The sequence below is a fragment of the Fringilla coelebs genome (genome assembly GCF_963513975.1).
Source record: "Fringilla coelebs genome assembly, chromosome: 1".
NCBI lineage: Eukaryota > Metazoa > Chordata > Aves > Passeriformes > Fringillidae > Fringilla > Fringilla coelebs.
Genome location: NC_140028.1, coordinates 128,393,093 through 128,415,118, shown reverse-complemented (window position 1 = coordinate 128,415,118; position 22,026 = coordinate 128,393,093). Strand labels below are relative to the sequence as shown.

The following is a 22,026-nucleotide window of genomic DNA, read 5'->3' as shown; positions in this document are numbered from 1 at the left end:
AATCTAAAATAGGTGTGTGTAATTTAAACTATCACTACTGAGAACAGACGAATCTATTTTAAGATAGTATGGTTTGACTATATTTCTCTCCATATCACTGGAGAAAATGTTTTTTCTTTGGATTTTTAAAGACTTTTTCAGTATTCTTTTTATTTTGTTAGATAGCTTTGTGGATTAGTAACAGGATTTTTCAAAACCATTAGGTTTTGAAAAAAGCATGGGTTGTGTCTGTGGCATTCGTGTTTATTTTTATGTGGAACACTGAAAGAATGCTGAATTAACAACAACAAAAAGTAAACCCCCAAAAACAAAAACCTAAACCAAACCCCAGCTCTAGAGTTATGTATTACAGCCTCCTGAAAGATTTTGTGAAAATTCAATGCCTTAAATATACACTGTGTATTTGCACATGAAACATATATCTGTGATCTGCAGTTTTCTGAGAAACGTAGCTGGTTAGTGGCTTAGTCCTCTAAAATGTGGCATTTAGCTGTTTGAAAAAACCCATTCCCAAATGTTATGAAATTAACTTTGTCTGGATTTTTTTTTTCTCAGAAATCCATGATCACAGCACTAGAACTTGCTTGTTTTCTACTGTGATTTTTATCATGGATCAATTTTTATCATGTCAGCTTATGGCCATTGACTCTTCTTAGGTAACAGACCCAGGACGAGGAGTTAGTGGATGCCAGCTTTTTTGGGTAATAGTGCCTTGGACAGGACCTAGGCCTTGCACAATGGGGAGATGAGTCCAGTAGTTATTTGCATTTGAATGACTTCCTAAAGGGGGGGAGGATGGTATCTGCTTTCTGATTGGTATCCAGCATTATTTCTACATCATCCAACGTTCTGCAAACAAAATCCTCCTGCATTTCTCGTGCGGGGCTCAGGACGCTACTGTGAAGCCCTTTGCCGAGGTGATGCTTTAGCTGTGGCAGAATCCTTGTGCTTGAGGTGCCAGTTGGTTTGGCAGCCTGGTGTCAGGATTGGTGAGGGGGAGCAGGGAGCCTCCAGCAAGAGAGTCAAGGGGAGCAGCCCAGATTCCGGGTCCTGGTCCAGCTGCTGGCGTGGCAGTGCACGCGCTGAGGCTGCAGCAAGAGTGTCAGCAAGTCTGCAGAGGTTTGGCTTCCTGCTGTCACTCCTCTGGTGTGACACAATGAAGGCATTAGGGCTGAGGAGCAGACTGGCATTGGAGCTGTACAATGTTCATTTTAAAATTATTTTTGTCCAGGATCTTTAGACCTGTCTCAGTTCTCGCAGTCAGAGAACCGAGGGGAAGTCAGCAAAGTACTGGTTTTGTTAATCTTGCCGGTTTGTCAGTGTTCAGACCAGGGTTTAGTATGACCTTCAAGCTGCTTTCTTCCTGCTCCAGCTGCACTGTACTGCCAGTGAGGAAAGAAGCAGTACCTGTCACTCCTCCCAGGGTAGCCAGGACTCCAGTTCTTGTCCAGCTACCTCTTTTTACCCTGGACTGCTCTCCATTCTATGCCTGTTTATAGATGCTGGGACACTCCCTTGTCATCTCACAACGTAACCGAAACCTTTTCCCACCAGATGGATGCGGTGGAGGAGTTGTTTTTGCAGCTATCCTATCCCATTTGCCTTGACCTAAAAGGCACTGAAACTAAAAAGCCTTGTTTGGAAGACTGTTACGCCAAGCTACAGGCTCCTTGCTCAGGCAGGTTCTCTCCTATTAAAGGCAGCTGGGTGGAGCATTAGTAGGCTTGCAGGTTACTGTCATTTGTCATATGAGGTGACCTAAATCAACTGAGTGATCCACCTATCTGGGACAAACACCCACACAGTTCCTTCCTCCTGCAGCATCTTTTGATGCCCTCATTCCAGCGTAGATGACAAATACTTCTCTTGAGATCAGGTTCATTTCTTTATTCATCCCACGCATTAACCAGAGTCTTTATGTGTTCTTGTGGATCACCTGTTAAGTTGGTTGACTTGGGGCAGGGAGGGGGGTTTAGGAATTAAACAGCATCCAGGTGTATTTAAAGCAGAAGTAATGTCCTGGGGATGTAAAAGAGAATTGTGGGAATATATTGTAGGAGTTCCAAATTGTCAGCTCAGCTGTTCTCACTTCTGCCATGTCCTCACTCTTAAGTGATTAGCTCAGGACTTTTCTGATAGAATACCTAAGTTTCAACCTCTGCATGTAGCCACAGAGGTGAGAATGGATTCAAAGGATGTGTCAGCATGAATACAGAGATGTGTCTGCTGACTGTTAGTTATCTGGGCTTGAATCAGAAACCAGGCCAGGACTGAAGCCAAATCCTGCTCTCAGTTGGTTCTTGGCCATGTTAGTGACTTCTGAGAAAAGAAGATTTGGTTTTGCATGTTTCCAGGGCTAAGGGGGAAAACATGGTTTCGCTTACTGCCCTTAACCATTCATTCCAAGCAATCGCTTACTCTTCTCTCTTTTTAGCGCATCATTGAAGAAACAATAAATCCTTTTGCTTTTTTTTTTCTCACCCCAATGAGAGTTGTGTGCTTCTTCCAGCAATGCCAAGAGACTTAGACTCACCTGGGGCATTCAAAACTGACCCCTGGGTTTGTAGGCAGTGTGATTTTATTGTTGTTCCTGTTCCTACTCTTTCAACAGGTTCCCACAGCCAGTGTCACCATAGAAGGAGCGTCTGCCCTCAACCGTGTGCGCTGGGCCCAGGCTGGGAAGGAGGTCGCGGTTGGTGATTCAGAAGGCCGCATATGGGTCTATGATGTTGGAGAGGTATCTTCTGTTGGCATTCTTCTGTGGTTTGTTTGTTTTCTTGGAGTTTTGTGTTTTGTTTCTAAGCTCAACTCCTGGAGACTGCCAAGCTGAAGAAAGAAATCTGTCTTACTCTTTCAGTGGAGTCCTCATTGAATTTCGGTTGCCAACAGTGTGTTAATCGTAAAGGTACCTTGCAAAAGAGTCAACTTGTTGAAGTCTCATGAGAGAAGTCTCTTTTAAAAGCTTCGAGTATTTTTCAAGCTGTTTTTTTTTATAATGATCCTGTGGGTCCATTTGGAAAAAGTTAAAAGAACATAAAGAAAAAATTGAGGTGCAAAAAGAGGCAGTGCTGTTCTAAAATTGGTCCTAAAGGGTTCACCTTTTATACTCCAGTATCTCTTATTTTATGACTGGCTTATTGCCGTAAGTTTTTGTCAGCATGACATGCATAGAATGCATCTGTTCTTTTGATACTGCTTCATATGTCTGAATATGTGCAAAAGAACTAACAGGAGGAAATGAGAGGTGTCATTTTGAAGGATAGTAGGGGCATGAATGATAGACTATAGCAGGATGCATATTCTGTGTCTAAGGCTGCTCTCAATTCACCCTGCTACATCATATAGCAAGCATCTAAACTGCAGTGTGTTTGGCAGTGATGAATCTAACTCTTTGTTGATTAATGCAGTATTAAAGTGTTCCATTGGCATTACAATCCCTTGGAACAGGTAAGGGTGAATCTCCGAGCAATCAGCTTTTATGTAGAGAATTTGTTTTCCATCATTATCTGTGATAGGATATGGAGATACCCATCTCTACACAGTAGGGAAGCATTATAGAATGCATACAGAATTATCTGTAACTCTCATAAAATGATTTTATGGCCCATAGCAAAATTGCTTGTGCATGACTCATATTTTTGGATTTCATTCACTAGTGCAGGAGTTGCCCTTCCTCACAAATGTTTGCTGAAACTTCTTGCCATGTTGTTAGCATAATCTCTAAATTGTCTAAGGTTACTGTGCTCAGATTTCCACTGTGACACTGGCAGGTCAGCTGTTTTTATTTATTTTTCATTTTGCATGATTGTTCTGTCTTTCAAGTGATACGACAGGCTGTGGAAATGTCTTTGATGACAGCACAGTCTGATCTTGTCTGAGAGTCTAGACAGGCTGTAGAAATGTCTCTTTTTGCATATCATCCACCAAATCATTCCTAGGACTATTTACTCCTGCAAGCTCACCCAGAAGAAAATAGTGTTCTATGCAGAAGTAGCAATATTGAAGTTTTTGACCTTTCCTGTATATAATAGGATGTCATCTTGCAAAATGAGTCATAGTGATACACTCAAATAAAAAAGAAAGACATGCTTCTATTACTTGAAAAAGAAAACAGAGTCGTTCAACAGTATTGATTTGTGTGAGTCCTGCTCAGTGTTACCTAAAGAGTTCTGCTTCAGGGATGTTGCCTGCCCTGACTCTGCAGAGCCTCAGTGTCTCCAGCTCAGCTCCCTATGTGCTTAAGTAGAGCGATGGATGTCTGTCCACCAGGCTGCTGAGAGACCATTGCCAGTCCTGCTCTGCTGTAATGAATGAAGGAGCTCATTAATTTGTCGCCCAGTTCAGTCAGGCAGTATCAGTCTCTGCAGTAATTCCTGCATGAAATTCAGGAGAGGTCATCTGGGCTGCAGCACGGCTGGGGCTGCTGTGTTGCTAGTGCCTTTTTCTGGTTTGAAAGAGAAGGGTGCTCATATGATTCTCTAGCCCAAGTGTTCTCACTATAAAGCCTCAAGTGAGATACAGAAATACTTTGCAGATCAAGAGCCTGGAACCAAGGGCATGGACAGTGAGTAGCAGCCTCTTGGGTCATTAGGCCTGTGGGCCTGTCTGTAAAGAGCTCTTTGATGAGAGATTCTGTCATGAGCTGTCCTCAGGGATGACGCGTGGGGGATCCACAGTGCACGTACGCTCTTGGAAGTGTCTGGTACAGAAATATGGCAGCCTTTAAGGATTTTGCTTTACTTCACTGTGCAGATACTGGCCGGTTTTTGGCTCTGCTGGGGTCCTCCTTTGACTGTCCTTTATGTAGGGGTTTGATTCTGGGATCTGATGGGGCTGGTCTGACAGTTTAAAAAGAAAAGTTCTTCTCCTGCCAGCCATCCTTAGCCACATCCCTTGCTGCCCAGTTTTTGTGCAGGTGGAAGGGCTTGTCACCACTCATATTGTGCAGAGAAAGACTGATCAGTAGAGAAGTATTTCTTTATTGATTTATTTGTTTTGTTTTCTTTGGGCTGTTTGTCTCCATGAAATGACTCATGTGGGAGTAGATGAATGAGCACGTAGCTGGGGTCAAGGGGCTGGGAGCTGGACTATACAGTACCCAGCAGCTGCTAACTTTCCTATTTGACCCAGCACCTATTGCAAATCCTGACACTAAGCTGTGAAAGTTGACCTTTCAGCAGCAGCACTCTCCTCATCTCGTGCAACATCAGCTTCTGAAAAGGCCTCATCACTGGAAGAACTCATCTCTGCCTGGCTGATAAGTCAGTAGCATCCACTTGTTTGAAGGTGCATCTCCCTGATTTGGGAAGATGGGTGTGATTACCTGCATTAGAAAGTCAGCAGGCCACTTTACAAAGATCTTAAATACACTCGCCAAAATTATTAATGCTCCACTTATACTACACCCTTTTAAAAACCTTTGTTTACTTGTGGCTGTTCCAAATGTGACATTAGATCAGCTGTAAACTCATAAAGCACTGGTTCCAGCAGAAGAAAAAAATGCTATATTTGTATTTTAATACAGTATAGTATCTCTGAATTTCACTTTATTAGATAAACAGTTTTTCTTACCTGTTTCTTAGGCAGCATTTATTCTGTGAACTTTAATCAGAGCAGAAAACATCAGGCTATCAACTATTAAGGAAAAAATTAAGTGGTAGGAATTTTTACTTTGATAGATTCATCACAGTTTTAAGGAACTATCCTAGAGAGCAGTAAAGTTTACTGCTGCTATTAAAAATATGGTATAAAAAGAAAACATATGGTATAAAAAGAAAACATATGACCTAAGTGAAAAACATAAGACACGAGGACTTACCTTGCACCCTTTGTGAAGGTAAGGAGTGTGGGATCGAGGCTGTTTTCACTTGTGTAAGAATTTAGGATTTGACCCATGTTGATATGTTATCCAGTCATGGTCTTAATGACAGCAAGAAATGTCAGACACATGAAGAACACAGCAGAGTCCATGACCAGGGAGTTAAAAATAATGGTGACACTTTCAGTTAGGCTATGTAGTGTTATCTCCTTTGACTATGTACTTTTAGTTGTTTGATTTTGGCATCACATCTGAAAATAACTGAACACATTTATTTTCACAGTGAGGGGTCTATTTTCTCCTCTATGCGTGTACTTTATGCCCATTAGCATTAATGGGAGTTACACACACACACAATTCCAGCAGAGAGGAGACTTGAACAGTCCATATAGATGTGCTCTTTTGGATCCATAAGCACTGTTTTAAAGAATGAGAATTATGAAATGAACTAAAAATCCAAACACGCAAAAATCCGATTGTTTCAGTGTGATGGGATCTTAAACTAGTACATACAACCGATCATTGTATATACACTTCAGTCTCTGTAAGATCTAAATATTCAAACTTCAGCTGGCATATTAGTTGTGATATTATCATTGTGATAGCTTGTGTAATATATTTTAGCTCCTGTGGCCTTACGACGTCTTTACTGGGAAGCAAGTTTTCTGTAGGGTAGAAGCTGATTTTACCAGAGCATGGACCACTGCCTATAGATTTATTCAAATGTTCAGGTGATTGATAGTTAGACCTAACTGCATGTCTGTTTTGCAGATCTGTTTTCTAGAAAGCTTGCTCCCATTGTGCACGCTTCAGTGATGTTACACAGTGCCTGCTGTCATAAATATTCTCTAACAACCATGTTTGTTGCTTACCGTGCTTATTGCAAATGCTCTTTGCACCTTTGCTTGTAAAAGAAGCAGCTTCTCATCCACCTTCTATTATTTCTTTTTTTTCCCCCATTTATCTCTTCCAGGTCATATTCTGCTTGCACTGTGAGTACGTAGATAGAAACTGTGAGTCATATGACTTATTATTTCATTCTAATAAAATATAAAACAAATTTGCAGCATAGGATCAGAGAATTTGAAATCTGTAATCACAAGGAGCATAATGCAGTACATTATTTTGCTAAAGTGGTTGCAGGACAAACTATTGCATCTGCTTGGCAGTCCTTCAGACAGTTAGTTCTAGTCATGGTTTTAAAAGGCAGCTAGTGTGACAGGTGGACTGGAGAGAAGTAAGAAAATGTCTTTCTCAAAACCATCCAGGAAGACTGGCTCTGCCAGCAAAGCAGTTTCCTGGGATTCTTTGTAGGGTTGTTTCCTCTGTCCTTGTTTCCTCGCAGTGAAATCAGAATCCTATGGATGTTTATGTGACTTCGTTCGGTTTCAGAGTTAATACTGCCTTAAGCCTTTTTAGGGCTGCTGTGTTAGGTTGTTTGTGTACTTCCCCATTTGCTCCATCATAGGTGTTAATCCCATATCTCATTTTCAAGTACGTGACCAGCGAGGGAGGAGCTGGTAACTGCCCTGAAGTACATGGATGAAGTGGTACAGTAAGGATATCCCGCTGGTGCCTATAAAATAATTTCCTTTGATTCCAACAGCCTTTAACAGCTGCTCTGAGATTCTTAGGGTTCTAGACAGAAACAAAAGTATATTTGTGACCAACACTCACATTTTGGTATGACTGTTGAGTCACTTTTTTTTCTGGCTTGAGGGCGGAAGCATTTGTACTTTGTACTTCTGCCTTTGTGATCCCTGTGTTTCACTGTAGATTTCATACGGAAAAACACATCCAGCATCTCTTTCATGCAGTTAAAAGCTGCTGTAGCCCAGAGAGAGAAATCTGAAGCTAGGTTTTGTGTCATGTAGTTATTCAGGTAGATTTTCCAGTAGGTTTGCTTTTGCCATCATAAAGCTTCTGTAGAGCATATATGAGTTGGGAAATGTTTTTGCCACAAAAGCAGAGTTGAGACTCACCATAAAACATTTTATTTTAAAATCTGTGTTGAGTTACAAGTATTCTTGGAACACAGATAAATGGCTCACGCACATATCATGAAGGCAAATTTGAGCAATAATAAGGGGTTGTGCTTACAACCAGGTTTTATTCAAAAACATTCAAAGATTAAGTAAGACACAGTCGTTACAACAACATGCAGAATCCAGGCATAAAGGATAATTAAATTTCACCGTTGATATTTCTGCTAGGGAGGTTGGAACCCTGGCCTCAGAGAATTTTAAAAACATGTTTTAACAAAGCAAAATCTCTTAGGAATTGTTGGAAAATGTAAAGAACTATGGTTTTGATTTGCTTCCTCTTTCCCCCCAGTTTTATAAGTGTAAAGATTTCAAAACTGGAAGCATTTAGAGATGACCAAAAAAAAAAATTACCAGGAACTTCAGCTTTTTACATGAATAATGTCTGAAATATTGAGCAGAACAAGCTCCTCGTCCCTCATCATTTCAATTTTGACTGATACAGTCTGTATTCACAAAGGGATTTTTGAAGTAGGTTAAATAAGAACTCCCTAATGAAAAAAACGCACTAGTTTGAAATCAGTCAATTTAATTACTGTGTTTTATGAAGGCCATTACCCGTTGCTGATTACTAGGGTGATAAAATCTTTAAGCTTTGGTAGCCTCCATAGGGGGTGAGCTGATCTAAGTAGAGCAAAGTCCAGTCATTATCACCCTAAATACTTGTGTTTCTCATTACAATATTCATTACTTTAGGTTGCTGTGAACGCTTTGAGGTCTTTATGTAAGAACTGGTTTATTCCTTTGTAGAAAAACAATGTTATGTTGATAAGTTAAAACCAAGCGTTTATATACTTCTACAGTTTAAAATGAGGCTTAGCTACATCCATACATAGAAATGTGTAAGTTTATACCTCAGAGTATAAATTTCCCTATACACACCTATTGATGGCTGTTTGCTTGTCATTGAGGTTGTATTAGTCTGATAAGAAATGGAAAGGGATATGAGTTACCTTGTTATTTCAGTCTGTTTGGGTACTTAAAGAAGCTGGAATGGAAGCTTATGTTCCTAATAACAATCTTTATTAGGGAAGTACTTTTCAAGAGGGAAAACTGAGCCATGATCTAATTAATCTGAGTTACCTAAGGCTGGTTACTGAGGGTTGGAGATCTTTATCTCCAGTGCCAGCCTGGGCCCTTGTGCTTCCCTTTCTCTGCCACCTCTTGCGTATCATGTGGCATCACTGGCTCTCTGCCCTTCTCAGTCTCCCTCATCGTGGGTTTTAGACTTACAAAGCAGCTTCATAAAACTGTTGTTATTTAAAAGATCAAAACTTTGCAAATGCTCTTTGCACTTTTGGTTATAAAAGAAGCAGCCTCTCATCCACCTTCTATTATTTATTTTTCGGTTTTTTTCCCATTTATCTCTTTCAGGTCATATTCTACCTTGCACTGTGAGTGCAAAATCCCTTATTCTTATGTTTTAAAAAGTATTTTATTTTAAAAAAGAACTCTTGAAATGTGTCGGAGAGGGATGTGGATGTGGGTTATGGGAAGAGAAGAGTAACCTGTAGAAAGGGACAGAAGAACTGGCTTAGGGAAGCATGAGCCTGGTGGCAATATAGATATTCTACGTTCTTGCAGAGAGCTTGGCGCCTGAGGAGGAGATCTAGCGGAGCTGAGAACATGCTGCCACCAGCGCACGTGGCTGCAAGCTGGCCGTGTATTCATTTGAGTCAAAAATTAGAAGAATATTTTTAACTATCAGAAGGTTGAAGTCCCAGAGTGGGTGGAGACAGTGGGACAAACATCCTCTCAAAGCGGAGCCTGTCCCCAGGATTTTGTGATGTGCCTGTGTGTGATGCAGACGTGGGTCACACCTGGTGGACAGGGTCACTCTCCTGCCCATGCCCAGATGTTTGGTTGTTCCTGGCAAGAACAGTTTCTTCTGTTTCTCTCTCTAGATAAATGAACATGAAATTCTATTTTCATTTTACTGTGTGAATGTTACTTGTTAGAGTTAAAGGAGGAAGTGTCAGATTTTTAATGAAAGTACCTCTTTTTCTCATTTGTTGACTAGACAGTGAAATTAAATGGGTATTAGTGAAAACAGACAGAAAGGGTGGGAGTTTTAAACGGTCATCTTAAAAATTCTTTTGATTCTTTATTCTTAGCTTCCACTTGCTTATGATGAAATATTTCAGCAGTTCTCCAGAGACAGCTTAGTAGCTCCCCAGTGAATTTCATGGGGTAAAAAGACATGAGTTTCCACTATGATACAAATATCTTTTAGAAGAATTATTCAACTTCTCATCATATGAAATAAAAACCTTAAGAAACCTAGTCAACCAACCAGCAAAACTCTGGCCCTACTCCTTTTTATTCATTTGCACGCTACTTTTAAAGCTGACTTATGTTTCCTTTTCCTTTGCAAAGGCCCAGATCCTCCCCCTGCAGAGAGGATCAGAGAGAACAAGCCACATGTGACAGGAGTTAATCATGTAGCTTAATACACTTTTGGAAGGCACTCAGATAACGAAGTGATGAGAGCAGCAGAAGAGAATCTGTAAGAGATCATTCCCTTTCTGCAGCCTGCAGCCACAGTGCAGCCTGCAGGAGGGGGAGAAGGGAGAGCTCTGTGTGACAGTCCTCCTGCTGGTATTTTCCTGCTGAGCTGGGAAGTGCTGTAAAGGGCAAGAGAAAAAGAGCAAAGGGAAGCCCAGATGGGACATACTCGTCTGTACACTTGGGCACTACTCAGGCTTCACTTCTAGTTCCTCAGCTTCTGCTTCTCCTGAAAACTTGATGAGAGGCTTAGTGGAAAAGAGAATCTGGGTCCAGGCTTTCCGTGTGGTTGTAGCTGAGACAGCTTTAGCTGGTCTGCCCCTATCCTGACTCGGTATCGTGGAACACTGTGGGGGACCACAGCTGTAGTCAGTGCATGTTAGCTGTGTCACAGACTATGTATTTTAAATATCTAAGTTAGTCTGTTGGGTGGCATTTTCTCTGAAATTTTTTACCCCCTTTCTGATGTAAAAAGAAATGTTACTGAAAAATGTCCATAGCTTTAAGTAACAGAGAGTATGGAAGAGGAGAATTGCCAAGTATGAAATTTAGTTTAAGCTCAGTTTGTGTGCAGCAATTTGCAAATTTCATAGAAATCCATGACTTATCATTGTGGTGGTAAAACACTTCTGAGACAAGAGCTGTTTTGTATAATTAATTTTTTTTCAGGGGACTTCTATGGTTTCAACCTGTCACATCCAGTAGCAGTTTTCATTTGGAGAATCCTTAATTTATGGGTTGCAGAATGGTCTGTATTTTGAACGTATAAAAAAATACTTAATTCCTGACTTGGAAAGTAACAGTTAAAATATCAACTGAGGATAACTCTGGGTCTTAATACATCCTATTTTGCAGCTAAAATTCTATATTCTGTGTTTAATTTAAATGTGAAATCTATACTGCAGTGCCTAAAGTGATGGAAAAATCTGTGTCTGAAATGGAAAAAAAAAAGAAACAACAAATTAAAACCCACTGCTATTTCATGATGGATGAGCTCTTGCAGATAACGGGATGAGTACAAAATCTCAGAGAAGGCAGCAACTCTCCTGCTGACTAAAATCTTTGAGCAGTTTATAAGCTGCTGTGGTGAGAGTCCATTTGCCAGAAAGCTGTGGCAGAAGTCCCTTACAGTTCCTTTTCTGACAGGTTTCCTGGCATGAATCATGGCATGGACATGGCCAGCTTGGTCTGGAGCAAGCTGAGCCGAATATGATTTATTTCTTCCCTGAGGCAACAGTCCTTCTTGCAGCTGAACTTCCAGGGAGGCACCTTTGCCAGTGCAGCCACCCCACAAGCTGAAGCTCTGGTATTTCAAGGGAGAACGATGGGCCCATTCTTCCAATCAATGTAGTAAAAAAAAAAAAAATAGTAGGTATTGGAAAGAACAGGTCAAGGGCTCCTTACCTTCTAGTTTAGTTCATTTAGTATTTTTAGGCTTTCTTGTGCAATGATGACAACTGATAATTGTTATAGGAGGAATCCTGATGCCTTAGCTCCAAATGTTAAATGTCCTGAAACGCATGGAAAATATTCCAGGACTTTTCAGTGACTTTGAGAAATGACAATTGGAGCAGGGCTGAGATCCCCATAGGAGGTGAATGGCAAGCAGCATGCCTCACTGTTTTTCTCAATCCACCTGTAAATTGGTGGCCATTACAGAAGAAATGGAATGGCAGGAACTGCAAGAACTTTGTTGCTTAGGGCACCACCTCTGTTGAAGCAAAACTGTGAACTTTCCTCCAGCATGGCAGATGGTCTTTCTGCTCTTTCTGCTGATTACCTCTTTGTTTCTCAGGTCTTACAGGCCAATTCTCTCTGCCACTACAAGTATCCCTTGAGGGAGATGCGAAAGAGAGGCTCCTCCCAATATGATTGGTGAAAGCAGTGGGCTCAAGAACAAGCTATAAACCTGTAGTCAGCCATAGTATTTTAAAAATAAGAGGTGATGTAAGGAAATAAAGGTTTTTGAAATTTCAGTTTGAAGTCAACTCTTTCAGGATGACTGATGATTACTGAATGTTTTATCCTCTGTAGTCGATATCAAGTGCAGCATTTTGATACGTTAGTTGAGGGAGGCATAATCTGGTAGCCTGGACATCATTCCTTCTGGTTAATTCAGGAGAGCCTAAGCCAACTCTGGTTTTAGAGGGGGAACTGTAGCATTGTCTACCATTAAAAATACTTCCCACTTCCTTGTTTTCTTTTCTATATGCCCTATCAAGTTGTAATCCTTCAGGCTGAAGTTTTCCATAATTGGTGTGTGCTTCTAGCACAGATTTTGTTTCTTACTTCTTTTTTTTTTCTTTTTGTTTTAAGATTAAAGACAGTGCCATAACACAAAATTAATAACATGCTCAAATTGAGGGAGTTAGTCTTAACTCTGACATTTCCTATCTTTGAAGTGTTACAGTCTGCAGTCTTAATGTTCTGTTAACACACATTTATGTGTCACGTATGTATAATTTACGGGCTATGTTTTATTTTGTTCTCCTCTTAGACTGGCATCGAGATGACTGATGCAGACTAAGAATACTAAGTTTGGAAAAGAATTAATGAGCACTCAAATGTTCAGTTCCTATGTAGGCCCTTTGTACAGCATAACTTTGCACATTACATATAAATTATTAATATAACACTATTGTTAGCTTGGTATTCAAAACATAATTTAGCATCAGCTGTGTAACAATTCAGAAGTTACTGTTCTTCTTAGAAGAAAAAAGAGTTTGGTGAAAATTGATTCAGTTTTTGTTTAGCTGGGGGGTTTTGATATAAGCTAATATTTGGTCTTTTTTTTTTTACTAAGGCAGCACTAGCTAAATCAGACCCTGCTGGTGAATTGCAAAGAAATAAATCACAACAGACATTAATCTAGATGAGGGCTAAGTAATTAACTTCATAGAAGGGTGGTGTATATTGTGTCTGTGACACTAGACTGACTGCTGTGCATAGAATAAATGCAGTATTTAGGTTGCCTATGGTATTCCACCCCTTCAATTAAGTAAACAAATATATATAGAGCTACTCTTGAGTGTATCCTTTGTGGTCTAAACACTGTATCTTATTAAAATCATCTGCATGCAGTATGTGGGGTTTGAGTTCCTGCCAGTGGTTTCATCCATTGTTAACAGTGATGCTCGGCTCTCCCAAGAGTTAAATACAGTGGTACTTTAGTTATGTGGAGAGGGTGCTCTTGGTTACTTTGGTGGCCATTTCACTGCATATTACCTCCCACTTTGTTTCCATCCATGTGTGTGGCATAGGGTGTTGCCTGAAAAAATATAGGCTTTTTCAGGAAATAAAATATCCATATAGGTTGAGAAAAATATCAAAGGCAGCCTGCAATTGATTCTGGGGGGCAAGACCAGGGCCAGAATAGGTGTGTTCCTGCCTGCTATGTGTGTATTAAGATATTTAATATTTACATTTTCATATCTGTTTTTACCTCAACAATAGTGACAAAACATCTGTTGAACTCCAGAAGATAGGATCAGTTCTGAAAGTGGAACTATAATTGTTCATTATTGTTTGTATTGCGGCCCTCATTCTGCTGGTGATTGTTCTACTTTTTAGAAATCATCAAGTTCAACTAGTCATGGTTTATCATCATGAAACACATTTTTACCTGCAATGTCATAACTGCATTCAGATGTTAATCCATTGCTCGAAGTATTTGCAGAAGATTTCTTTTCAGCACTTAGAGATACGGACAATATAGGTTGGCAAAAATTTTGCTCAGAGAAAATACAGCCAAAACTGTATTTGCCTAAAGCTATGTTTATTTGATGATGCTGTTAAATTGAATTGAAGGAATATTAAAATGGTGATAAGCCACATACACAAATAACTTAGTGTGAAGTCTGAGATTTTAGTCACTAGTTCACCAGACATGCCACAAACTCAGATTAATCTGAGTATTCTGTAAGTTTTAATTAGCTGTCTCTTCAAAGAGTGTTTAACTTGCCCTTCTAAAAAATTGTAATAGCAACAGGCTATTTTAGATCATCAGTTTTTATATAGTTTTTATTTTCACTGCTAGATATGAGATTTTATGGCATATACAGTTCTGTGGAAGCAGGGACAAGTAAACAGAATTGTCTAAAATAAGATCACCCTTTGCCTCCAAACAGCAACAAACCTGAATGTAACTAACAAAAGATGTGTGTTAATCAGAACGTGTCTGACCTTTCGGAGCACAGTGACTAGCTATAAGAAAGCCGTCAATTTAGATCAGAACAAGCTTGTTCCTAACACAAAAATAAGAAAGCATTGTGCTTCCACGAAATGTTTTGAATGGGTCACAGATTTTTGAACTGGGAACCGCTATCACCCTTGGAGTGTGTCTTGGACCACCATGCCGGCTCGTCTGCACGCTGGTAATTGAAAACAGTGTGTGGCACTGGGGCGGCGCGGGCCGGCTGCAACCACAGCTCTGGCAGATCCTGCGAGCCGTGGTGTGGCTGCTCCTCGTCAGATTCTCCACTCACACCTGTGTCCACAGGCCGAGTGGGTCAGGAGCCTTACAGACCGTGCTGGTTGGAGAACTTTGCCCCTTCACAACAACCTCGCGGTCACTGACAATGCTGAGGAGGTTCTTCCCATGGCTGCTTTTGCTTTGAGGCTTCCGAGCTCTAGGTGAAGCCAAAAAAAGAGTGACTGCTAAACTGGTGACTGGGATCACACAATAATTTCAGCAGTGATCAGTGCTGCAGGTTATGAGCTAGTGTCTCAGTGACAGGTAAATACGCCCATGAGGTATAGTCATTAAAAGGAAATGGAACAGGTTCAACATAGACAACTGTGCTCCCTTTGAGCTTCCAGGACACTGGTTCCTCTGAAGTGGAGGTGGCTGCTGCTGCTGAAATTGCATTTTGATTCCTTCTCGGGAGAGTGCACTGCCCTCAAAGGAGAGCTGTGATGAACAAGAGCTTAGAGGGATGAAGACAGGAAGAGTTCGTCCACTCCCATCCCAAAGATTTAGAGGCTTCAGGGAAGGCAAGGAGCCAGAAATAAAGTGAAATATCCTCAATGAATAATTCATTGGCTGGAAAGTGTTTTTTTAGGGAAACTGTAGCTATACAGGGATTTGGACAAATTCAGCTGAAACACTCTCTGCCATAAAAAAGATGGATAGGAGGGAAGTATACAAAAGTCATGAAATATGTTTTAATATTTTGTTTCAAGCATCTGGATAGATTCCTTTAAAAGGCACATTCAAAAAGATTTGGGAGTTTTGTCTCAAAATCTCTCTTTCTCTTCTTCTCTCCTTCTCTGCTTCTTTCCTTTTCTCCTTTTCATTTTCCTTTTCTTTCCTTTTCCCTCACTTTAAAGAGCAAATGTACTAGAAGGTGTTAATTTATCTGAAAATGAAATTGATGTTGATTTGTATCTTCAGGCACTGTTTTTTTGATCCTTTGCTGCTTGCTGGGATTGACTCAGAGCTCTGACAGTATCAAGAGATGTCTGGTCAGAAGATCTCCTTTTCCTGAGTTCTGTCACACTTTTCAGAGTTGTAGCGTTCAGTGAAGTTGCTAATTGCACAGTTTCTAGGAAAACACAGAAATACAGCTTGTGTTTGTCAAATCTCTGCTGTATGGATTGGAAGGTCTGCACACAGAAGAAGTCTCTCGCTCCAGGAGAAGGTGGAGGAGGCTGGTTTTCCTGAAGTTCACATGCCTGGTGCTGCCTGTGCTCCCCGGTGAGCCTCAGGGGCACGGCACTCTGTCGTGTGCCTACCAGATGCACATAAAGCATCTTCTTGGTCAGTCCTAGCAGGGAGTGGGGCATGTTTTTGGGCAGGAAAGCTGACAGGTTAGTGAAGTGCTTGGCTAGAGTGATCTCCCAAGAAACAGAAGCTTCAGAAGGTTCAAGGTCTCTGTGAGACACGGTTTGCTTGTGTACTGGGTAAATCATGTAGAAAGGTGACACATCAGCAAGGCAAGGACGGGTGCTTGTCAGGAAGATCCTGGCAGCCATTTTTCATAGATAATACTGTTTTTTCTCATTAGAATTACTCTCTAGGTAATTCTAATGAGAAATGCAACCTAAACATACCATGATGGTAAAGCTGAAGCAGTGTGAGTAATTCAGTCAATTAATTAGGTGTGGGTAGCATTCACCTTTCACTGTAAAGGGATCAGAGGAAAACACTTAATAACTTTTCTGTTCTTGTTCTGCTCCATACCTTAGCATCAGTTCATTCAAATAACCTGACCCAAATAAGTTATTATATTATCATGCTTTGGTGAACATTTCTACTCTGCATAAACATCATGGTATGAAAGTTAACACATTCTGCTTTGTAGTAACTGGAAGCTGACAGAAAAATTATCACATGAGTGAGGAACACCCAGGTAGCTCTAAACCTCTGCCTTTCCTCCATGGAGTGTCTCCTCATTTCTTCTACCTCTGCCCTAGTATTTGCAGGAAAAATATGTGCAGAAAAGCTGAGAGGGAGATCCCACAGACAGACTCAGGTCTCCAGCACTTGTGGGTGACAATGCGCCCAGATGAAGGAGCTTGAATGGAAAATGACTGGAAGGGGAGCATTAATCCAGAGAAGAATTTGAATTGGAGTTTGTGGATACTTTTGTTTTTATTTGTGGTCTTTTCCTGTATAACTATTGTGGTTTAGTATTGGGGCCTTTGCAGAAAGAGTGGGTTTGGAGAATAAAAGACAATTTTTCCCTTGACTTTATTATTGCCAAGGTTTCCCTTTGCATCCCTGAGGGATTTATATTAGAGAGGTTTATTCTACTAACAGTCTGTTAGCAGGATTGCCCCTTGTTGAAGGCATGATGCAGTGCATGAGATTAAAGAAGGTAAAATAAGATGAAGTTGTAAGGAATTAGGTGGCATGTGGGCATTGAATATTTTTTCCTCTGTGCTAAAGGTATTGACTTTGGTCATTAATTGCTTTGTGAACTGAGTGACTAGAAATGGCCCAGACATTGCTAATACCATCAGCTAAAAACAACACATGTAATGCATACATTCCTGGGGAGACACTTCAAGTTTGAGATTACAAGTTGTTTTAATAGCCTGGACTTTGATTTTATTTGTCTGTGGCCATGCTGTGGAGTAAAGGCAATTAAATCATCTCAATGTCATAAATATATTTAATTTTTTTCTTTAGAATGACAAATTTTCTTTTTCAGCCACTTAATACAATGTAATGCTGTTGAAGACTAGAAGACAAGGAACAGTGATGCTTTATTAAATTCAGAAAGTCCTTTGCCTAGGATATTGCTCCACTTAAAAGATTTTTCTACTTGAAATCAGTGAGACTCATTTCATTCAAGAGTTTGACAAATGGTAGCGCTGTACATATCAGAAGAAATGAAATATTTTAGGAGATGTACTAATAACAGGGAGATGGTTGCAGAGCTGGTTTTGGTTTCATCTCTGATAGCAGGATCTCTGCACTGCCCCTTACTACTACACAGTCAGTCCAGGTGTGTGCTTGTGGCCAGACGTGTGCCACCGGTACCTGTGAGCTGGTGCACTGACCTCTCTTCTGGTGCTACAGTTCCTTCTGCTGAAGGACTTTGAAAGAACAGTGTGGTCTTTAAAATATAGGTCACCCCTGTATGTGAGTGTGAGAGACAGCTGTCTAAAATTACTCTTGTAACTCTGGTCTCCATTCCTGGGAGAAGTAAAGGAGAAAAATGCCAGAAGTGGAAGACAAAGAATGAAAAACCCAGAGACTGCAACGGTGCCTATATTAACTGGGCTGACATGGCTTTTTCACGGGTTGAATTTCTCAGTCTAGCCTGAGCTAATGCTAACTGTAATATATTGGGTGTTTAACAGGCAAAACCCCAAACTTGCACACCAGCCCTTCATAATGTAACTCAGTCACTGGTATACATGTATAATACATGTTTAATACATGCCTAATGCATGAGAAGCGTTAAAAAACATTTTCTGCAAAAGCCTGGATGTAGAGGCAAAGCTAGAGAAAAAATAATTGGAAAAAAACCCCTGATCATCACCAGTGAGATACGGAGATGTTTAGCTCTTGTATTGCAAATTCTTGTCCATCCAATTAACACTTGCAGCAGTGTATGTGGAGCTTCCACACACGGGTAGTCTTGGACATACACACAAGCTCTTTCCCCAGCTGGGTCATGTCCTTTTCTTAGTCTCCAATTCTGTGTATCCAGTCAATATGTAATGAGAAGAGAATAATTTGACTGTTTTCCAGTACAATGTACTATATGCTCATGGGCACCCATGATCTACTAGTGCCACGTGGACACAGTTAGCTGACCATCTGCTTGACACTTCTTGTGGTGTATTAAAATATTTAAGTCAGTTCAGATAGAATACTGGGTAGTACAGACTGGATTAGCTATGGTTATACCCATTCTTCAATCCAAAGGCATCCATTTGCTAAGGTGGACAGCAGTTTATTATAGTTTCCTGTAGTTTCCAAAACAGTTGCCTTCTTCAGTATCAAGCAGTGCATAATGTCTTGAAACAGTTATTCTTTCATGTTATATGCAGGATGTGATCACAGCGCTTCAGGAGGGCAGTAAAAACTTGCATGGATCATGTCGATGCTTGTTGCTGTTTTCTGGAATTCAGCTTAATGAAAAAAGTTGAAAAAAGTGCTTGTTTGTTTTGGTGTTTTGTTTTAGTTGTTGGTTTTTTTTTTTTTAATTATCTCAATCCCAGCTTGCATTATCTTCCAGAAATTGCAGTATTGGATCCAGCTGGAAATGACTGCAGCATTATTTTGCCATAGCACTAAAGCATTTTGTCTGGAAGTTCAGCTATTTAGATTACATGTCCCTCTTGAAGCCTAATGTTCAAGAGCTCTTCATTAGAAACATCAATGGTATTAAATGGAAATGGATCTTGCATGATGATATAAAAAATCAGACTAGTAATGCAGTATCCAGTTGGTGTAGCATTTCCATTGTAATGCATTTCCTGTAACTGTGAATTCCTTAACATAGAGGAGGGGGTAACTAAAATAACACAATATATTTATTTTACTACTTAGAGCTTTAATGAACTTCAGGAAAATAGTTTCAACAGAGTGTTTTAAAAGCTCTGTTACCTTGTGCACACTGACCTGGGTCCTGCAAACAATTACACTTGGGCACAGGCTTGCTGACTGCCAGTAGCCAGCTTGTGTGTGTTAAGTGAACACACACATACATGTGTGCACATGTAGAGATCAAGGCCTTGCTCTAGTTGGGAAAATCTGAAATATTTTAACCAAGGGGTAGATTTTGCAGCAAGACTACAAAATCAAGCAGATAAAGCCTTTTGCTCTGCCACTGACTAAAGGCTCCTCCTGGCTGGTACTTGAATAGGAAGCTGCCAGGTGTGCCATGTGAACTTGGCCACGCTTGCCAAGTGCCAGCCCCCAGCAGGTTGGTGAGGCACATGCCTTGGTGCTTCAGTGTGCACAGCCCTGCTGATTGCAGTAGGAGCTCTCCTCAAAGGAGGTGCCTCCGTTTTTGGCCGGGGTGAGAACCGGTCCTGCAGCGCCAGTGTCTGAATCCATTCTCGCCGGTTTGTCCTGCAGCTGGCTGTTCCCCACAACGACGAGTGGACGCGCTTTGCCCGGACCTTGGTGGAGATCCGCGCCAACCGAGCCGACAGCGAGGAAGAGGGGGCGGTGGAGCTCTCGGCGTAGAGGGAGAGGAGCAGCGCCCGCCAGAACAGCAGCTTCCCCCGCGGAGCGCGCCGGTGTTCAGTGTCAGAGTCAGTCCTGCTGTGGCTTTTGATGCCAGTGTACATGCCAGTATTGCTCAAAGCATTCCATATTAATCATACTGCTTTACACAAGGCTGAAAATATCCAGAGCATTTTCATACTTTATATTTCTGTCTGAAAAGTAAGAAAGAAAAGACAAATCAACCCTTTATGGGTTTAGTTGTTGCCTTTTAACTACTTAGTAGCTGTATTTAATAGCTAGGAACCCCTGGTTAAACTTGTGCTCACATTGCCCTTCTGGCATAGTCCTATTAAATCCATATGAAGCCAGATATGATTATGTGCAGATGTGGTGTGCTTCACTGTATGGGACTGGGCCAAAGACTTTAGATGTGGTGTATCACATGGTGACTTACATTATGAATGGATGTACTATACAAAAGTTGCTGCTCCTTATTTATTGCGGTGTGCTGCATGGAACATATTTATTTGAAAGCATTAAAATAAACGATCCTAACGCATGAGCAGAATGAGAGAACTGCATTGTCTGTGTGCTGCTGTAGAGGTTACATTAAAGTCCACGTAACAATTACAGTACATCAGTTGTGCTTAAGATGCAAGATCTATAAAGGTTGGCTTGAGTGGATGGAATGAGCTCCCTTTCCTTTTTTTTTTTTTTAAGATGCCTATTATTTCTAGACACTTTAACTATATTTCAGATACAGTTGGTCGCTGATACTTGTCATGCAAGTTAACACTAATAGTCTGACAAAGGGTTGTGGTTCCCAAGTATGACACCAGTATTGCCAATAAAATGTATCAGGCCTGTTCTATTGCAGTGTGGTTGATCTTTCTTCGCCAGCAGTGCTCAGCATGTTCATTACCAGTCACTGGTGAGGCACTGGGTAAATATGACTGCCCTGATGCACAGAAAACTCATGCAGCTGCTCTGTAAATAGATACCTTCAGCATTGGGACTGCCCAGTAATGGACCTTCATGGATCAGACCCTGCTACTGATTTTCCATGGGCAAGCACTAAGCCTTGCATGTCAGCTTCTGGGCTAATTTCTGTTTTCCCTCCATGCTTACCTGCACACACATGCACACACAGAGCAGCAGCATGCTTCCATATGTGCTGAAAGAAAAGGAATAGGAGAGATAAGGCCTCCTTAGACTGTCTTGAGAGACAGGTTGGGGCAGGGGACAGAGGAACAAGCTCCTTTATGACAATCTCTTGCGGGTTGAGCAAAGAAACAGTGTGCAGACTGGTCTTATTGGGTGCTGTGGCCCAGATGGATGTTGGTGGTGAGGCTGCTTGATACATCCATGTCACAACCCTCTGCTGAGCCACAGGACAGCTCTGACATCTGGTTTTTGCAGTGGTTTAGATATAGGGGCAGGGAGGTAAACCATTTTTACAAGCAAGAAACACTGCAAGTTTGACAAGAAAGATCTTGTACATTAGGTTTCTTGTCTCATTGCCACGTCTCGACTTAGGGCAGCCGTGTTGAGGAATGAACAGAACATCTGATTATGTTTGGGGCTATGATCCAGAAGCACTGGGAAGTCTGCACTGCTAAAGCCAGAGTAGGCTGAGAAAATGAATCCTTTGGAAAAGCTGCATTTCCCTTATCTTTGTGGTTGTTAGAGGCACCTCCCTGTGAGAGTGCACGAGCTACTTTCATCTTCACGGTGGAGCCTGCAATTATCTCCCAGTGCCCATGGAAGTGTCCTGCCACTGGGCTGTGGGGAGCATCATCTCCCAGAAGGCCTAGTACACAGCAGAGATATATCAGTCATTTTCAGGTGGCATCCTGAGATTGGAGCCATGTGTTAGAGAACTTTTTGTTCCTGCTGCTCCCCTGGGTGCTTTGGGAATTGTCCTGAAGAACCAGTGAAGCACTTGCAACACTTCTGTAGCTTAAAGGTGAATGCTGACAAACAGCCAGGTGAAATGACTGTAAAGGAGCAGTTTAGATATCATCTCTGGG

At 41.1% G+C, this 22,026-nt stretch overlaps 1 protein-coding gene across 1 annotated transcript in view; it reads left to right on the top strand.

The window, feature by feature from the left end:
* DYNC1I1 (dynein cytoplasmic 1 intermediate chain 1) overlaps window positions 1-20,858 on the top strand; it is a 185,174-nt gene extending 164,316 nt beyond the window's left edge. Inside the window, exons 16-17 of the mRNA XM_084215717.1 lie at window positions 2,612-2,737; window positions 19,904-20,858. Coding sequence (XP_084071843.1) covers window positions 2,612-2,737; window positions 19,904-20,014 — 237 coding nt within the window. The 3' untranslated portion in view covers window positions 20,015-20,858. The remainder of the gene's footprint in view (window positions 1-2,611; window positions 2,738-19,903) is intronic.
* Window positions 20,859-22,026: the final 1,168 nt, after the last annotated feature.